The sequence below is a fragment of the Eschrichtius robustus genome, chromosome 11, assembly GCF_028021215.1.
Source record: "Eschrichtius robustus isolate mEscRob2 chromosome 11, mEscRob2.pri, whole genome shotgun sequence".
Taxonomy (NCBI): Eukaryota; Metazoa; Chordata; class Mammalia; order Artiodactyla; family Eschrichtiidae; genus Eschrichtius; species Eschrichtius robustus.
The window spans coordinates 105,866,277-105,887,233 of NC_090834.1; the positions used below are offsets into that span (position 1 = coordinate 105,866,277).

The 20,957-nt window shown below is 37.7% G+C and overlaps 1 protein-coding gene across 2 annotated transcripts in view; it reads right to left on the reverse strand.

Annotated features, from left to right (window-relative positions):
- The window catches only part of ATL3 (atlastin GTPase 3), a 61,348-nt gene that overhangs the window by 7,410 nt on the left and 32,981 nt on the right, over positions 1–20,957 (reverse strand). For both annotated transcript variants that reach the window (XM_068554529.1, XM_068554528.1), the window contains exons 7-10: positions 20,543–20,635; positions 19,390–19,528; positions 977–1,104; positions 307–363 (exon numbers count right to left, since the gene is read on the reverse strand). In XM_068554529.1, coding sequence (XP_068410630.1) covers positions 307–363; positions 977–1,104; positions 19,390–19,528; positions 20,543–20,635 — 417 coding nt within the window. The remainder of the gene's footprint in view (positions 1–306; positions 364–976; positions 1,105–19,389; positions 19,529–20,542; positions 20,636–20,957) is intronic.

The window sequence follows — 20,957 nt, forward strand, 5'->3', positions numbered from 1 at the left end:
GATTTGTCTAACAGAACTGGGTATGTTTAACCTGGGAATAATAAAACACTGTTTTCCACAGTATGTTTTGGGGGAAGACCAGGCCCAGCAAGAAGCCATTCTGTTCTAACTTCACCAGCATGAATACAGACAAGAAAACCGGAAGGGAGTCACACTGCTGGAAAATGTGCTAAACATGAACGGACCTCAGCATAATAAAAAGGGGGGGGACCAACAGCATTCTCTTCTTAAAGGACTCTGCTTACTGTATACGGGTCAACTCAAGTAATCAAAGGATATCATTTAGGATGCCAAAGAACTGCTTACCTGAAGCATGGATTTGGGGTGAGGCAGATCTTCTCCTTGGTAAATTTTAATATATGCCTTAGAATATAAACATAAAAACAATTATGAAAAATGGCGTTCTGTCATATTTAACTGGACTTTAATTTTTAGAAACAGTGACCATACAATTGCATTTTCCTAAAGACCTAGATCAACACCCAGGAATTAGCAAAAACACAGCACACCTCTGAGTGCATGTTAGCATTTTTTAGTTAACTGAAAATATTCTCAAAGCAGCACAAGTCTAGGACTCCCACCAGGCTCCCCATGCACACTGGCCTCACCACTACCTGTGGGCAGAGTGACCATCCGCCTTGAGGTAGTCGTGTCACATCTAGGTGCCGTCTCCTCCTACTCACAGCAACTTCCTAACCACCTCCTGTCCACACCATCTTCCTTGCGGAACAATCTTCCTTTAGCCACAGTAATTACTCCTCTAAGAGAGTGCAAACAACATCCATTTGGTTCTTAGACCGATACTGCCACCCAGTGGCCCACTCCTGGGAGGACACTGGAGTCTCTCAAAACGCCTCTCACCATCTCCCCCTTGAAACTTTCCCCCAGGCTTTAAAATATTGAAACCAAGTTAGTTTATAACCTAGATCAGTTTAACCAAAAGTCAAACATTTTAATAATTAAAACCCACATTTACCTTAAAATATTCCAATAGCCCCCGACAGGTGACTTTTGAGCCATTGATCTCCTTTTCCATTAAGTTAGCTGGGTTTAATACATATGGTATCAGTGTCTGTAACTGCTCTTTGAATTCACTGGCAATATCTGTTCACAGGACCAAGAAAAAGGAAACAATAAGCCCAACAGATTTATCCAACCAAGGGGAGCATAACGCACAATCTTCACACTCTATCTAGTTGTTCTAACGTTTGCTAGCTGAAAGACAGGGGCGGGGGTCCCAGACTGTGAGTCTGACACTTTCTGACAATGACCAGATTGCTGACGGGCTTCTGTTCTCATGTACCTGTATTGTCTCCTTCCCTTCTGCAGTATTAAGTCCTCTCTAGTCCAGAACAGAATATGCAGAATATCCCTACCCTGCTTTCCATTCTGGGAGATTCAGTCTACTCCCTAGACTTTCAAGAAATTTCACTTTTTAAAGAATTTCATTAACAGGTCTTCAAGAAAATCAAGTATCAACCCCTCAGGTTCTCCCAAGCCAGGCCTTTGCTGTACCCTCACTCTCCCCCTTAAATCCATTAGATTTCACTATTCATCCACGTGCTTTATTTTTGTTCATTTTCTAATGTTAAAGGAAGTAAAAGCACCTGGACCCCATGATATGTATTTTCTATTACCTCCTCAGAGAGGCCCTCTGGGCCACCCCAAAGGGCAAAGGCTACTATCTCAGGGAAGGTGACAGCTTCTACAAAGTTCTCACAGAGGGTTCAGGAGAACCATTAAATAGAGCTCTTTCCTAAAAGTGAGAATTCGCTGGCCCAACTATGAAAATGCAAGGAATCTGATTTATATGGTCCAACTTCTTCCTAGGTTCCCAACTAATTCAGACTATCAACTGAAAAGAAAGTAGATGGGACCCCACATCAAGATAGGAACTCTTTCAACAGTCCATAACCCAAATTTACAAAATTGAGACATTCTTATTTATTCATTCAACAGTTTTGGGGCACCCTTTTGTGGCAGGCACTGCTGTAAGAGTTGGGGATAGCATAGTGAATAAAACAAAAGTGGTTTATAAATTTTTCCAACTACAAATATCACCATAAAAATCTCCATGGAAAAAACTTCAGGTTACTTTTACCTCCTTAGATTATAGGGTCAACTAAGAGAAATTACTAGGTATGTGACAACAATGTAGACTCCTGGAAAACATTCAAAACTATTTTTAAAAAAACAACCATACATAAAGCCCACCATCAGACAATCACAATTAACATTTAAAATATCCTCCTTCCTTTTTAAGGCTCTTATATATTGCTAAACTGCTTCTGTAGAAGATTGTACCCATTTATACCCCTACCACCAATGTAGGAGAAGACTTGTTTACTACTCTGAACACACCGAGATTTTTATTGTTTTTAAAACTTTTACTGACTTGATTGGTGAAAAATAGTATCTTGCAGTTTTGCTTTGTTTTGTTTTTAATTTATTTATGTTTTGGCTGCATTGGGTCTTCATCGCTGCCTGGGCTTTCTCTAGTTGAGGCAAGCAGGGGCTACTCTTCGTTGTGGTGCGCAGGCTTCGCATTGCGGTGGCTTCTCTTGTTGTGGAGCACGGGCTCTAGGCACACGGGCTTCAGTAGTTGTGGCATGAGGGCTCAGTAGCTGTGGCGCACTGGCTTAGTTGCTCTGCGGCATGTGGGATCTTCCCGGACCAGGGCTTGAACCCATGTCCCCTGCATTGGCAGGCGGATTCTTAACCACTGCGCCACCAGGGAAGTCCCTATCTTGCAGCTTCTGCTTCTGACAGTACTAAAGACTAGAGAATCTGAAGGGACCTTCTTCCTAACAAGATCCTGCACACAATATATTCCGTTACAGTGTAGACTTCGAAGTAAAAGAGAGCTGCAAGGGGCTGAGCAGGTGGGCAGTGAGCTGAAACCAGAGCACTGAGCTAAGTACATGTGAAGCTGTGGCTCATTTGAGGCCATTCACTGCAATGCAGTGACAAACTTTGGGCAAAAATAACTCCTAAATTAAGTTGGATCATGAAATGGGGCTGGAATGGTCCCAGGTGGGTAAGCCCCTAGCTCCCCAAAGGAGCAAACACAGATCTCCTCTGGAGGAAAAGAGATCTGAATAATGTACCAAAGAGCAGCACAGAGAGATGATGATGGGAAATAAGGAAGAAAATTAAGATATGGAAGACAGAATAAGATTATTTAATATATGTCTAACAGAAGTCCTGGGAGATGAAGGAGAGTGAATCAGAGGCAATAAGAGAAGGGATGATGGTTGAGAACTCTCTAGAACTGATGAAGTACATGAATCCACAGCTTCAGAAACCAGAGCATATAACAAGCAGGTTAAATAGAAAGAAATACACATATAACAGTAAAACTGCCACACGGCAAAAACCTTCTGAAAGAAGGAAAATGTTTCCAGAAGGAAGGTGTGCAGGACAAGAAAGTGAACAAAGAAATTCTTTAAAAATGTAAGAAAAGCTAAACAAATATTATCTTATATAGTAATAATGACAGTTAATTGATGAGGTTAAAAAGAAAACAGAACTGAAACACTAGTTGGGAGGAAGGTAATCAGGTAATCTGTTCTGAAGCTCTGTATTGTTCAGGAAGGAGATTAAGTTATTTCTTTACATTTTAAATAAGTACATGTGGTAAAGTTTCAAGGGTAACAACTGAAAGAATTTTTATAGGTGGTGTAACTTCTATAACAGGAGGGGACTGGAATAAGAAAACTAACACAATTTGTTTTAAAAAGACAAATAGGAGGGGGAAAAAAGCATAGAAAGAGTAAAACTAATAGAAACCAAAAGGCAAGATGGTAGCTCTAAAACCAAATATTTCAGAAATCAGAAAATGGACTAAACCCACCAATTAAAAAAACAGAGGTTATCAAATTGCATTTTTGTTAAATCCACGTATATGCTGTTTACAACAGACACACACACCTAAAACATACAGTCACAGAGAGGTTGAACATGACAGAAAAAGATATACAGACAAATACTAAGGAAAACAAAGCTAGAATCGCCTTATTAATAAAGATAAAAATGCTCAAACAACAACAAAAAATGGTATTAGGGATAAAGAGGGCTACTACATATTGCCTCAATTTACCAAAAAGACGTATCAATTCAAAACTTTATTAAAATAGCCTCAAAATATGTGACAGAACAATAGGGAGCACTGACAAATCCACCAAAACAGTGGAATATCAATACATATATGTTATTGATACTCAAGGAGACAAAAATTAGTGAACATTTTTAAAATGACATAATTAACAAGTATGATTTAGAGATAAAAATGAACCTTATACCCCAAAATTAAACAAAATGTCCACTGTGCTCAAGCACATATGGAACATGTATAAAAAGTCTAGGTCATAAAATACATATCAGCAAATGTTTAAGACTCAGTGTCATAGCAGTCAAACACTATCAAAGTATTCGATAAAATGTGTCAATAAACGCATCACCAAAAGCTTAAGTAGCAGAGAATTAAATTTAAAGTTTTTTAATTCACATAACATTTGGAAGTTAAAAATCATACTTCTAAATAACACATAGGTCAAAGAAACCATACAAGAAATCAAACACTACATATTTAGAAGTGAATGATAATGAAAGTGTCACCTAACACAACCATCTAAACTGCACCAAGAGAAATTGACAGCCTTAAAATCTTACATTGGGACTTCCCTGGTGGCACAGTGGTTAAGAATCCGCCTGCCAATGCAGGGGACACGAGTTTGAGCCCTGGTCCCGGATGATCCCACATGCCGCAGAGCAAATAAGCCCGTGCACCACAGCTACTGAGCCTGTGCAATAGAGCCCACAAGCCACAACTACTGGGCCCACGCACCTAGAGCCCATGCTCTACAAGAGAAGCCACCACAATGAGAAGCCTGCGCACCGCAACAAACAGAGTAGCCCCCGCTCACTGCAACTAGAGAAAGCCCGCGCACAGCAATGAAGACCCAACGCAGCAATCAATCAATCAATCAATCAATACGTAAATAAATAATCTTATATTAAAAACGGGCTACCCACCACCAGAGCCTCCCATCAAGCCTCTTAGATAGCCTCAACCACCAGAGGGCAGACAGCAGAAGCAAGAAAAACTACAATCCTGCAGCCTGTGGACCAAAAACCACAGTTACAGAAAGATAGACAAGATGAAAAGGCAGAGGGCTATGTACCAGATGAAGGAACAAGAAAAAACCCCAGAAAAACAACTAAATGAAGTGGAGATAGGCAACCTTCCAGAGAAAGAATTCAGAATAATGATAGTGAAGATGATCCAGGACCTCGGAAAAAGAATGGAGGCAAAGATCGAGAAGATGCAAGAAACGTTTAACAAAGACCTAGAAGAATTAAAGAACAAACAAACAGAGATGAACAATACAATAACTGAAATGAAAACTACACTAGAAGGAACCAATAACAGAATAACTGAGGCAGAAGAACGGATAAGTGACCTGGAAGACGGAATGGTGAAATTCACTGCTGCAGAACAGACTAAAGAAAAAAGAATGAAAAGAAATGAAGACAGCCTAAGAGACCTCTGGGACAACATTAAACGCAACAACATTCGCATTATAGGGGTCCCAGAAGGAGAAGAGAGAGAGAAAGGACCAGAGAAAATATTTGAAGAGATTATAGTCGAAAACTTCCCTAACATGGGAAAGGAAATAGCCACCCAAGTCCAGGAAGCGCAGAGAGTCCCATACAGGATAAACCCAAGGAGAAACACGCCGAGACACATAGTAATCAAAGTGGCAAAAATTAAAGACAAAGAAAAATTATTGAAAGCAGCAAGGGAAAAACGACAAATAACATACAAGGGAACTCCCATAAGGTTAACAGCTGATTTCTCAGCAGAAACTCTGCAAGCCAGAAGGGAGTGGCATGATATACTTAAAGTGATGAAAGGGAAGAACCTACAACCAAGATTACTCTACCCGGCAAGGATCTCATTTAGATTTGATGGAGAAATCAAAAGCTTTACAGACAAGCCAAAGCTAAGAGAATTCAGCACCACCAAACCAGCTCTACAACAAATGCTAAAGGAACTTCTCTAAGTGGGAAACACAAGAGAAGAAAAGGACCTACAAAAACAAACCCAAAACAATTAAGAAAATGGTCATAGGAACATACATATCGATAATTACCTTAAACGTGAATGGATTAAATGCCCCAACCAAAAGACATAGACTGGCTGAATGGATACAAAAACACGACCCATATATATGCTGTCTACAAGAGACCCACTTTAGACCTAGGGACACATACAGACTGAAAGTGAGGGGATGGAAAAAGATATTCCATGCAAATGGAAATCAAAAGAAAGCTGGAGTAGCTATACTCATATCAGATAAAATAGACTTTAAAATAAAGAATGTTACAAGAGACCAGGAAGGACACTACATAATGATCCAGGGATCAATCCAAGAAGAAGATATAACAATTATAAATATATATGCACCCAACACAGGAGCACCTCAGTACATAAGGCAACTGCTAACAGCTATAAAAGAGGAAATTGACAGTAACACAATCATAGTGGGGGACTTTAACACCTCACTTACACCAATGGACAGATCATCCAAAATGAAAATAAATAAGGAAACAGAAGCTTTAAATGACACAATAGACCAGATAGCTTTAATTGATATATATAGGACATTCCATCCAAAAACAGCAGATTACACGTTCTTCTCAAGTGCGCACGGAACATTCTCCAGGACAGGTCACATCTTGGGTCACAAATCAAGCCTCAGTAAATTTAAGAAAATTGAAATCATATCAAGCATCTTTTCTGACCACAACGCGATGAGATTAGAAATGAATTACAGGTGAAAAAACGTAAAAAAGACAAACACATGGAGGCTAAACAATACGTTACTAAATAACCAAGAGATCACTGAAGAAATCAAAGAGGAAATAGAAAAATACCTAGAGCCAAATGACAATGAAAACACGACGACCCAAAGCCTATGGGATGCAGTGAAAGCAGTTCTACGAGGGAAGTTTATAGCTATACAAGCCTACCTAAAGAAACAAGAAAAATCTGAAGTAAACAATCTAACCTTACACCTAAAGAAACTAGAGAAAGAAGAACAAACAAAACCCAAAGTTAGCAGAAGGAAAGAAATCATAAAGATCAGAGCAGAAATAAATGAAATAGAAACAAAGAAAACAATAGCAAAGATCAATAAAACTAAAAGCTGGTTGTTTGAGAAGATAAACCTAATTGATAAGCCATTAGCCAGACTCATCAAGAAAAATAGGGAGAGGACTCAAATCAATAAAATCAGAAATGAAAAAGGAGAAGTTACAACAGACACCGCAGAAATACAAAGCATCCTAAGAGACTACTACAAGCAACTTTATGCCAATAAAATGGACAACCTGGAAGAAATGGACAAATTTTTAGAAAGGTATAACTTTCCAAGACTGAACCAGGAAGAAACAGAAAATATGAACAGACCAATCACAAGTAATGAAATTGAAACTGTGATTAAAAATCTTCCAACAAACAAAAGTCCAGGACCAGATGGCTTCACAGGTGAATTCTATCAAACATTTAGAGAAGAGCTAACACCTATCCTTCTCAAACTCTTCCAAAAAATTGCAGAGGAAGGAACACTCCCAAACTCGTTCTATGAGGCCACCATCACCCTGATACCAAAACCAGACAAAGACACTACAAAAAAAGAAAATTACAGACCAATATCACTGATGAATATAGATGCAAAAATCCTCAACAAAATACTAGCAAACAGAATCCAACAACACATTAAAAGGATCATACACCACGATCAAGTGGGATTTATCCCAGGGATGCAAGGATTCTTCAATATACGCAAATCAATCAATGTGATACACCATATTAACAAATTGAAGAATAAAAACCATATGATCATCTCAATAGATGCAGAAAAAGCTTTTGACAAAATTCAACACCCATTTATGATAAAAACTCTCCAGAAAGTGGGCATAGAGGGAACCTACCTCAACATAATAAAGGCCATATATGACAAACCCACAGCAAACATCATTCTCAATGGTGAAAAACTGAAAGTATTTCCTGTAAGATCAGGAACGAGCCAAGGATGTCTACTCTCACCACTATTATTCAACATAGTTCTGGAAGTCCTAGCCACGGCAATCAGAGAAGAAAAAGAAATAAAAGGAATACAAATTGGAAAAGAAGAAGTAAAACTGTCACTGTTTGCGGATGACATGATACTATACATAAAGAATCCTAAAACTGCCACCAGAAAACTGCTAGAGCTAATTAATGAATATGGTAACGTTGCAGGATACAAAATTAATGCACAGAAATCTCTTGCATTCCTATACACTAATGATGAAAAATCTGAAAGAGAAATTATGGAAACACTCCCATTTACCATTGCAACAAAAAGAATAAAATACCTAGGAATAAACCTACCTAGGGAGACAAAAGACCTGTATGCAGAAAACTGTAAGACACTGATGAAAGAAATTAAAGATGATACCAACAGATGGAGAGATATACCATGTTCTTGGACTGGAAGAATCAACATGGTGAAAATGAGTATACTACCCAAAGCAATCTACAGATTCAATGCAATCCCTATCAAATTACCAATGGCATTTTTTACGGAGCTAGAACAAATCATCTTAAAATTTGTATGGAGACACAAAAGACCCCGAATAGCCAAAGCAGTCTTGAGGGAAAAAAATGGAGCTGGAGGAATCAGACTCCCTGACTTCAGACTATACTACGAAGCTACAGTAATGAAGACAATATGGTACTGGCACAAAAACAGAAACATAGATCAATAGAACAAGATAGAAAGCCCAGAGATTAACCCACGCACCTATGGTCAACTAATCTATGACAAAGGAGGCAAAGATATACAATGGAGAAAAGACAGTCTCTTCAATAAGTGGTGCTGGGAAAACTGGACAGCTACATGTAAAAGAATGAAATTAGAATACTCCCTAACACCATACACAAAAATAAACTCAAAATGGATTAGAGACCTAAATATAAGACTGGACACTATAAAACTCTTAGAGGAAAACATAGGAAGAACACTCTTTGACATAAATCACAGCAAGATCTTTTTTGATCCACCTCCTAGAGTAATGGAAATAAAAACAAAAATAAACAAATGGGACCTAATGAAACTTCAAAGCTTTTGCACAGCAAAGGAAACCATAAACAAGACGAAAAGACAACCCTCGGAATGGGAGAAAATATTTGCAAACGAATCAACGGACAAAGGATTAATCTCCAAAATATATAAACAGCTCATTCAGCTCAATATTAAAGAAACAAACACCCCAATCCAAAAATGGGCAGAAGACCTAAATAGACATTTCTCCAAAGAAGACATACAGACGGCCACAAAGCACATGAAAAGATGCTCAACATCACTAATTATTAGAGAAATGCAAATCAAAACTACAATGAGGTATCACCTCACTCCTGTTAGAATGGGCATCATCAGAAAATCTACAAACAACAAATGCTGGAGAGGGTGTGGAGAAAAGGGAACCCTCTTGCACTGTTGGTGGGAATGTAAATTGATACAGCCACTATGGAGAACAATATGGAGGTTCCTTAAAAAACTAAAAATAGAATTACCATATGACCCAGCAATCCCACCACTGGGCGTATACCCAGAGAAAACCGTAATTCAAAAAGACGCATGAACCCGAATGTTCATTGCAGCACTATTTACAATAGCCAGGTCATGGAAGCAACCTAAATGCCCATCAACAGACGAATGGATAAAGAAGTTGTGGTACATATATACAATGGAATATTACTCAGCCATAAAAAGGAACGAAATTGAGTCATTTGTTGAGACGTGGATGGATCTAGAGACTGTCATACAGAGTGAAGTAAGTCAGAAAGAGAAAAACAAATATCGTATATTAATGCATGTATGTGGAACCTAGAAAAATGGTACAGATGAGCCGGTTTGCAGGGCAGAAGTTGAGACACAGATGTAGAGAATGGACATATGGACACCAAGGGGGGAAAACTGCGGTGGTGTGGGGATGGTGGTGTGCTGAACTGGGGGATTGGGATTGACATGTATATAAAAAAAAATAAAAATAAAAAAAAATAAAAACGGAAAGAAAACTAAAAAACTAATGACTAAAACTGAAGATAATGAGTTTAACTGAATCAACAGTGAAAAATATTCACACACACACACACAGACTTGAGGAGTTTCAGGTTTCTTCTACCACTTTTAAACACCTTAATGTGATGTGAACTCTTCCAGAAAACAGGGTGAGGAGAAAGGGTGAGACCAGTATGCCAAAACCAGACAACGGCATTTGTGACCAGAAAATTATAGACCAATCTTGCTCATAAACTTAGATACCAAAATTCCATGCATATTATTAGGAAATCAAATCCAGCGACAGATACTTATTTTAAAAAGAAAGAAAAAAGATAATATATCAGGACCCATTTATCCCAGAAACGCAAAAGTGGTTTAGTTTAGCATTAGAAACATCTGTTATCATTCACCACATTAACAGACTAAAGCAGAAAAACCACATGTTCATTTCAATAAATGCAGAAGAAACATGTGACAAAATACAATACCAATATATAATTTTTAAAATATTTTTGGCAAAATGGGAATGGAAGGGAACTTCCTTAGTCTAAAATGGATATATACTAAAAACCTACTGCAAACAATAATGGTAAAATGTTAGAAGCATTCCCTTTAAAATCAGAAACAAGATGAAGATGCCTATTATCATTGCTTCTATTCAACACTGTACTGGAGTCCTAGACCTACAAGTCAAGAACAAAATTAAAAAATATAAAATCCGATGTGGAAAAAAGCAAAAACTCCATTCTCCATAAATTACGTAGAGAATACCTAATATTTACAGATATATTACTAGCAATAACGAGAGTTCAGCAAGATGGCTGAATTTATCATATAGAAAAATCAAATGCATTTCAACATACCAGCATAATTAGGAAAAATAATTTTTAAGATTTCTAACTTCTAAGGAAACTTCTAAAATAAATCTAACAAAACATGTATAAGACCTTAATCAAGTTTTTATATTCTTCATAAAGAAACTAAAAAACCTAAATAAATGGAGAGAGATTACTCTGTTCAGGATAAGAATACCTTCCCATTGTCATAAATACATGCCAATCCCCATCAGACCAATTTATAGATCCAATGCAATTCCAATCAAAAACCAAACAGAGACATTAATGAACTTGATAAACTGATTCCAAAACTTACACAGAAGAGCAAAGACTAAAGCATAATTAAGACAGTCCTGAAGATGACTACAGGTAAAAAAGGGAGGGAACCGTTCTACCAGATATCAACTCTTATTATAAATTAACAGTAATTATGATAATGTAGTAATGGCACAGAGCTGGACAAAATGACCAGTGGGACAGAATTAAGAGCCTAGAATCTGACCCATGCATTTATAAAAGGATTTTTTTAAACATAACAGAAATTGCAAACAACGGGAAAACAGAGTATTCAATCAATGATGTCAAAAGTATTGGCATCTATGTACAAAAATAGAAAACGGATCTCCACCTCACATACACAAAAATTAATTCCCAGTCGACTAAACACAAATATGAAAGACAAAATTTAAGAGTGTTTGTATGCATGTGTGTGTGTGCAGAGAAAGGAAAGGATTTTCTAAAACAAGACTTAAAAAGTACTACATAAAATCAAAGGTGAATGAATTCGACCACATTAAAACTAAGACCCTACTACTAAAAAAAGAAAAGGCAAGACACAGGATGGGAGAAGATACCTGCAATGCAAAACCACCAACAAGGCGCATATCTTTTTTTTTTTTAATAAATTTACTTATTTTATTTATTTATTTTAGGCGCATTGGACGTTCATTGCTGGGCACGGGCTTTCTCTAGTTGCAGAGAGTGGGGGCTACTCTTCGTTATGTTACATGGGCTTCTCATTGCGGTGGCTTCTCTTGTTGCAGAGCACAGGCTCTAGGTGCGGGCTTCAGTAGTTGTGGCTCACAGGATCTAGAGCGCAGGCTCAGTAGTTGTGGCGCACGGGATTAGTTGCTCCGCGGCATGTGGGATCTTCCCGGACCAGGGCTCGAACCCGTGTCCCCTGCATTGGCAGGCGGATTCTTAACCACTGTGCCACCAGGGAAGCCCAAGGCTCATATCTTAAAGTAGACATACAGGATCTTTACAGTGCAGAGAAAGACAACCCAATTAAAACCGGACAACAGGAATTTCAAAGGAAAGGAAACATGAATGGAAATAAATACATGAAAAGATATTCAATCCCATTAGTAATCAGGGAAATGCAATTTAAGATCACAATGAGATATTTTATATCACTAATTTAGCAAAACTAAGATGTTTGATAATACCAAGTGCTGCCAAGGATATGGATCAATGGGAATTTTTATATACACTGATGAAGGGACTATAAACTGGAACAAGAACTTTGGAAAACAATTTGGCATTATCTAGTAAAGGTGAAGCTATATTACATATTCCAATATCCATCAATCCCACTTTTAAGCACATACCCTTGGGAAATTCCCATATATCCACACATACAAGAATGTTCATAGCAGCACTGTTCATAACAGCAAAAAAACTGGAGAAAACCATTGAGAATAAACTGTTATATTCACAGAAGGCACTATTATACTACAATGAAACTGAATGAAATACAACTACATGCAATAATACAGATAACCTTAAAAATAAAATGCTCAGTAAAAATTCAAGTTGGTCACATATTACATTTTTATAAAGTTCAAAATTAAAGAAACTTAGCAATAGACTGTTAAGTGAACCAAACACAAGTAATAACTTTTTTTTAATTCAAGGACAGAAAAAGCAAAATTTACAATAGTGGTTATTTCTGTGGAGAGGCAGGGAGATGGGAAGAAGCATACAGGTATAGAAAATAGTACTTGTAATGTTCTGTAGTTCTGGAAAGCTACAGCCCTTGGGCCAAATACAACCTGCTAACTATATTTGTAAAGAAAGTTTTATTGGAATACAACCATGTACATTCATTAATACAATTGTCTATGGCTGCTTTCTTGCTACAACAGCAGAGCTGAGTAGTTGTAAGGCCCACAAAGTCTAAAACATTTACTATTTAGTCCATTACAGAAAAAGTTTGCCAATTCTAGTTCTAGATAGTAAGTTGGGTAGTGGGTTGATGATGTTCATTAAGTGATGTTTCATACCTTACATATATACATTACGTGTATCCTTTCTTACATGTAATACTTACGCTTTCTTTCGGATATCTAATAGCATATTTAAAAATTTAATGGTAGGTCATTATTTCAATTTGCTTTTATTACTAGTTAGGCCAAACTTTCTCCCATATTTGTTCATCAGCTGATTTCCTTTTCAGTGAACTATTTATTAGGGCCTTATCTTGGAATACAGACACTCTTCAGCAAGTAAATAAATATGTTATCCTTATGTGTACCATGATAACTAAAATATTTTCTCCAGTTCGTTTGCCTTTTTGTAAATATGCATAAGATTAATTATTATGTATTCAAAACTACAGCACTTTTCCTTGATAATTTCTTTTATTCTTTCTAATTTTAATGAGTCCTTCCCCAATTCCAGAGGTCTAATAAAATTTACTTTTCCCCCATGCTTTAAATTTTATAATTAGAATTTATTTATGGCTCCTAAATTGAAATCTACATGAGATTTTTCTCTAAATAGTAACATATACTTCCAATCACTGATTTCCACCCCATCTTAAATAACTAATCAATCATAAGATCTCTTGACATCAAAAAATTTTTTAAGTTTTTCAATGTCCTACCTAAATAAATGGGTACCAATCTCCATCTAAATACTCTTAATTCTATAGTCTTTTCAGGATGGCGCCAAAATATGGCCTATATCAACTTTAAAAAGGGATTGATCCCTATATTACACATTGATTAGTAGCTTAACATTTGATAAAGGTGACATTTCAACCAGTGGGGGAAAGTTGGACTATTCAACAAATAGTGTTGAGACAAATAGGCGCCCATTCAGAAAATAAGCTGGATCCAAACTGTATCATAAATTATAATGTGAAAAATGGAACCGCAAAATTTCAAGAAAAAAAAGTGGGACAAATTCTTTATAACCTTGGGGTGAACAACACATAGGGTACATAAAATGCTATCCCGTGTATATTTATATTTGCTTTGCATATACTAGAAGAAACTCTGGAAGCCTACAAAAATGGAAGAGAGACTTTTCACTAAATACTTACTTCTTAATCTTTTCTGGGATTTTAAACATGTGAGTGCATTACCTATTCAGAAAAAAAATTTTTTTTTATGGTTTCAACGTTCATCGCACTGAAAGAATGAGAGCTTCAGCAATTATTTCACAAAAGACGCAGCAGGATCTAGACACCACAGACTGTATTATCCATGTTTTTATCCAGATTTCATAGACCCTCAGCTATTAATGTTTCTATGAAGGCTGTACCAAAATATGAGTTTTAGACTCAGAACAGACAAGAACTCTCTCACGACTGAGACAATCTCAGTATCTCATGGCATCCAAGAAGACTGCTCCCTACAATCTCTTCTGTTTAATTTCTAAACAATTCAGTAGTTACTGTATTAGGTCTCTCTGCCCTAGTAAAAAGGAAGACACTTTTCTTTATGGTGAAGACAGTCGTCCTGTGTCGGATGAAAAGGAGTCTCAAAAATGAGCTCATCTCCTAGCTAACTATTGTAGGAACAGCAGCTCAGCACTGATTATACCAAAACTGTCTGGCAGGTGTTCACCTCTGAATAAATGGTTATTCTTTTTTTAAAAAAATAAAATAAAACCACTAAAACAATCCCTAAAGTACTTAGGGGAACATTTGCAGAAAATAGCTTCAGAATGTAGTTCTTAATAAATTTAAATGTCCTACAGAAACTACATGAAGATCCTCTTCTGGATTAACCGTAAACATTCTCAGGCTAATGGTGTCTTGCCCAGGTTATATGGGGCGGGGCTGCAGAACCTCAACCAAGTCATTGTACAAGAATATACTTGAGAAAATATATTGAAATGTCTAGGTATTTTTCTAACTCTGAGAAATGTATCAGCTCTACTTAAAGATCCCCCCCGACAATGAAGTTTATGTGGTTCTCAATCAAGCACTTGCCAAATATTCACAAGTCACCTACTATTTGCAATGTAGCATCCTAAATTTACTCTTCACTCAACACCCTTCAATATCTTGTTTAAAAGATTCCCTAAAATTACAAACTCCAAACTCCAAACCCAACTCCAAAGCTAAAAAGTACATACATGTTTGCAGAGCTAAGAAGAATTCTTCATGAACAATCCTCCTAATGACTATAGTTCCCTAAATAGACACACAAGGGCAAACTAATATTTTTTTTCCTCAGGTTTTTTTTTTTTTTAATTTATTTACTATTTATTTATTTATTTGGCTGCTCGGGTCTTAGTTGCAGCACACAGGATCTTCGCTGCAGCATACGGGATCTTTCACTGCAGCGCATGGGCTCCCTAGTTGTGGCGCGCAGGCTCAGTAGCTGGGGCACAGGGGCTTAGTTGCCCCGCAGCATGTGGGATCTTAGTTCCCCGACCAGGGATCAAACCCGCATCCCCTGCATTGGAAGGCAGATTCTCAACCACTGTACCGCCAGGGAAGTCCCAGGGCAAACTAATATTAACATACTTTTAAAGTGAAATAAAAAAGGAAATTTTTATTTTTCAAATCTTTCCTTTTGAAAACATCCTTATATGTACTTATTTTTAGGATCTTACAATATATGCTACTCTGCAATCTTTTTACATTTAATAACATATCATGAATATCTTTCTATGTAAATACAGATAGATCCATTTATCTATCTTATCTTTTAAATGACTTCTTTTCATTCCTTTGTGTGATGTACCATAATTTAACCAATTCCTCAAAAATACATATTTGGGTTGTTTCCAATTATTCACTATTATAATAATAATGCCACAGTAGTATTATTCTGGTCCACATATTTTTATCTACTTACATATGGACAGTCCCTTAGGGTAATCTCCTAAAAGTGAAATAGTGGATCAAAAGACGTGAACATTTAAAATGTTGATACTGTCACATAAAGACTGTGTACCAATACATTTGTACTTTCTTGATTACTGTTATGCAACACATATTTTCATGAATATGTCTTAACCATTTGTATTTCTTCCTTTGGGACTTGCCTTTTCATGTAGCAAAGGAAAATTTTTAACCCTATAAATGTGTTTTATAGTTCAATCATGCATTGGGGAAGCAAATAGTACATAATTATGAGACTAAAGTTTGCTTACATAGAATTCATTCCTTATTTTATAAATAAAATATGAAACTTAGCACACTTAATATTTAGTGATAAACCCTTCATATCTGTAAATATGTGTATGGGGTTGAGCAGTGTCCCCCCCCCCTAAAATGCATGTCCACTGGAATCTCAGAATGGGACCTTATTTAAAAATAGAGTCTTTACAGATGTAATTAGTTAAGTTGAGATCATACTGGAGATGGGTGGGACCTAAATTCAAAGAGCAGTGTCCTTGTAAGAAGAGAGAACACAGAGAGAAGGTGGCCATGTGACCACAGAGACAGAAATCAGAATGCTGAAACTAAAAGCCAAGGAATGCCAAGGATTGCCAGAAACCACCAAGAGAAACACAGGACGATTCTCCCTCAGGGCCTCCAGAAGGAATCTACCCTGCCAACACCTTATTTTCGGAATTCTGGTCTCCTGAGCTGTTAGGGAATGAATTTCTTTTCTTAAGCCACCCCGTTTGTGGCACTTTGTTACAGCACTCCTAAGAAACTAATACAATATGCATATTGTATTACAATATGCATTACATATTGTATTGCAATACAAAATTTCAAAAGTCAGGGTTACAGAACTTTAAAAAGCTCTTCCTATTTCCTGGAATACCATGATAAAAATGAATTTTAAAACAGAATGTTCTGGGGGCTTCCCTGGTGGCTCAGTGGTTGAGAATCTGCATGCCAACGCAGGGGACACGAGTTCAATCCCTGGTCAGGGAAGATCCCACATGCCGCGGAGCAAGTAAACCCATGTGCCACGACTACTGAGCCTGCACTCTAGAGCCTGTGAGCCACAACTACTGAGCCTGCGTGCCGCAACTACTGAAGCCTGCGCACCTAGAGCCCGTGCTCTGCAACAAGAGAAGCCACTACAATGAGAAGCCCGTGCACCGCAACAAAGAGTAGCCCACGCTCCCCGCAACTAGAGAAAGCCCATGCACAGCAACGAAGACCCAACACAGCCACAAATAAATAAATTTTTTAAAAAAAGAAAAAAAAAGAATGTTCTGAAATATTTAAATGTTTAATAATACAGAGGAATGTCATTCTGCATGTTTATGTCCGATAACCTGAGACCACCCTAAGACAAGAGGAAAGGCATGAAGAGTCATTCTAACCCACCCTCTCCTAAACATCCTCAGTTAAGAATTCCACTGGGGGCCTTCCCTGGTGGCCCAACGGGTAAGACTCTGCGCTCCCAATGCAGGAGACCCAGGTTTGATCCCTGGTTGGGGAACTAGATCTCACATGCATGCCACAACCAGAGTTCGCATGCTGCAACTAAGACCTGGTGCAGCATGAATGAATGAATGAATGAATTTTTTTTAATTCAAATGAAAATCAAGTACTTAAAAAAAAAAAAGAATTCCACTGGACATCTTCCCTACCAGTGATGAACAAACCAGAGCTTAGGTTTGGTAAAAGTATGTCTAATAATGGAACGTTATAACCCTAAAAGAACACATCACCTACACACTCAACTTTCTCTCCTACCTAACTCACAAAGTGTTGCCTAAGCAGATTTCTCTCCAAAGCCAGGCCCCAACCTTGGATTTCTGAATTGCCAACCAATAGGCTGTGGAAGTTTCCTGCTCAGGAAAGCTGCCAAACACATAAAAATATCACACAGGTGACAAATAGAAGGTAAAGGTAAGTCTCTCAAACTCGGTTTCTTTTGCAATATTAAGACCAGCTGGAATGTAAATCTTAGGTTGGACAAGCATATTAACTTTCTTGAATCAACTGAGCCAAATAAACTGAAAAAGATGCATTTTACGTTTAATATGAGGCTATGAAAAATTCCCACTTCAAAAGGCAAGTTCTCCTACTAACTAAACAGTATATATCCTCTAAATGACTTCCCCAATGTAACAGAACTTCTAGTTTAGCACAGTAAGGCTTTGAGGCAAGAAGGACGGGGATGTGAATCCCTGCCCCACTACTTACTAGCTGAGTACTTTGAGCAAGTTGCTTAACTTTCCTAAGCCAGCTTCTTCATTTTTAGGATAAAGGAAATACCAACTCCATGGAATTACTGGGAACATAAAGTATAAAAGTAACGAGCACAGTGCCGGTGCTATTGTCTGAATGTGTGCCCCTAAAACTCATATGGTTGAAATCCTAACCCCTAAAGGTGATGGTATTAGTAGGTGGGGCCTTTGGGAGGTGATTAGGTCACGAAGGTGAAGCCCTCAAGAATGGGATTAGTGCTCCTATGAAAGAGATCCTACAATCAGAACTCTTGAGACCAGAAAGAGAACCCTCACCCAACCATGCTGGCACTTGGATCTTGGATTTCCAGCCTCCAGAACTGTGAGAAATGAATTTCTGTTGCTTATAAACTACCCAGTCAATGGTATTTTGTCATAGCAGCCTGGAGAGACTGACAGTTGGGAACACAGCTGGCCTCTAAAAACGGCAGCTATTATTATTTCTACTTTACTCGGAACCTAAGAAGCTCAGATAAGTTTATAAACAAAAGCACTTAGTTTAACACATGTGTAAACTGAGGACTAGCCATTAAATGACTCAAGGTCTCAGTGAAAAAGGAACAAAAATAAGGTAATGGAACCCAAGTGTCCCACCTCTGATTTCTCTAAGCTACCATCTAGTCAGCATTTCCTGATATTAACTCATGACCCAGCATCAAGTTTTGCTATAATCACAAATAAGATGAAAACAATAGGCATGCCGTGCATCATGCTACCTTTGGGAATTTAATTTTACATCATAAAAATGAGCTAATGATAAGTTTTCCCTTTTTTAGCACTTTTATCTCTTGTAAACCAGTAATCATAACATCTCTCTTAGAAAGATCATTAATGGGTATTACCACAACCATTTCAGATGGAGAAACTATGGTCACAGTAAGGCAGGAGCAAAAACTGAACTAGATTCTAAATACTGTTCTTTCTAAGAGAACATACTATTTCTCTTAGCATTTACTATTCACAATTGATATTTTCTGGTCACTATTTAATTCCCAACATAAAATCACATGTATAAAATAACATCATTTGAAACACACCTTTCACTTTGCCATCAAAGTCAGGGCTTGTGGCGACCTGGAGCCCTGGATGCGGTAGCAGAAAACAGGTGACACTGGAGAAACATGAGTGAATGTGATTTCGGACATTCTGAATTTCTTCATGTTGATGTTCTTTCACCTGCCAATAAAGGCCGACAATTTACAAAAGACCATTTGATTTTCCTCACCAGCAACCACTAGTATATGACAAAGGAAAAACTTCCCAATTCTAATGGATCGTAGTGGCCTAGGTGTTATCCAGTGAGAAAACTCAGAACCCTAAGAAGCAATAAATGCATAAAATCGATTAACCATGGCTTGGCTCCTAGAGCTATCAAAGAACAGCAACTAAAGAGTTTCTTAAAAAAGAGTATTGCACAAGACTTAGGAAGAATAAGGGAAGGTTTGTGGGCATGAAGCAGGGTCTAACCAATTAGCAGTGATTGACAGAGGCCTCCTGTGTTTTTTTTGTTTTTGTTTTTTTAATAAATTTATTTATTTTATTATTTTTATTTTATTTATTTATTGTTTCTGGCTGCGTTGGGTCTTCGTTGCTGAGCGCAGGCTTTTTCTCTGGTTGCTGCGAGTGGGGGTTACTCTTCGTTGCAGTTCCCGGGCTTCTCTTGTTGCAGAGCATGGGCTCTAGGTGTGCGAGCTTCAGTAGTTGTGGCACGTGGGCTCACTAGTTGTGGCTCGTAGGCTCTAAGCGCAGGCTCAGTAGTTGTGGTGCACGGGCTTAGCTGCTCCGTGGCATGCGGGATCTTCCCGGACCAGGGATCGAACCTGTGTCCCCTGCACTGGCAGGCGGATTCTCAACCACTGCGCCACCAGGGAATCCCGACTTCTGTGTTTTGAAGCCTGTTTGTATCCACACCAGAAACAAAAGGCACATATGGACCCACATGTAAAATGTGAAACGGAAATTGCAATCAAAGCTTGGGCTTTTGCACGGGGCTCTGCTCTCCAATCCCTGTGAGTTATATACATGGGTTCTCTAATCTTACCATGAATAATATTATTGTGTGCTAATATTCCGGAGTGTTCAACACACAGGGTAATTTTCCATGATGTGCTTTAAATACAATAGCTAAAGGCAAATGAGAAAGTTATCACTACTTTAGGTAATTCCTCAGAAGATTATATTTCTATTTACCTGTAGACGCTTTTCCAAAAACGACATTCCTCCCTGTAGTCCATAGTTGTATTCATAAGGGAAACTCCAGTCTCGAACCAGAAACATCAGTGTCTATTTAGAAAGACAGCAGAATGTATTATAATACTGCATAAATGTATTTTCAAAATAACCATTCAAATACTTCTTTGCATAATGCCAGCTTCTTCAAAGGGGGCAAGAAAATGTGCTAAAGGATTTATCAACTCTGTAATGTCTTAGAAACCTTATAAACACTAGCAGAACATGTATAAACCATATGTGAGGTCAATATCCCATCTGATATTTTTGTTCTCATGGGTTAATAATTAGGAAGAGACTGATGAGAAAATGTTAAATTCGGGGCTCTGCTCGAAACACAAGTATGAGGAATGTGGTGGAGCACAAGAAAAACATA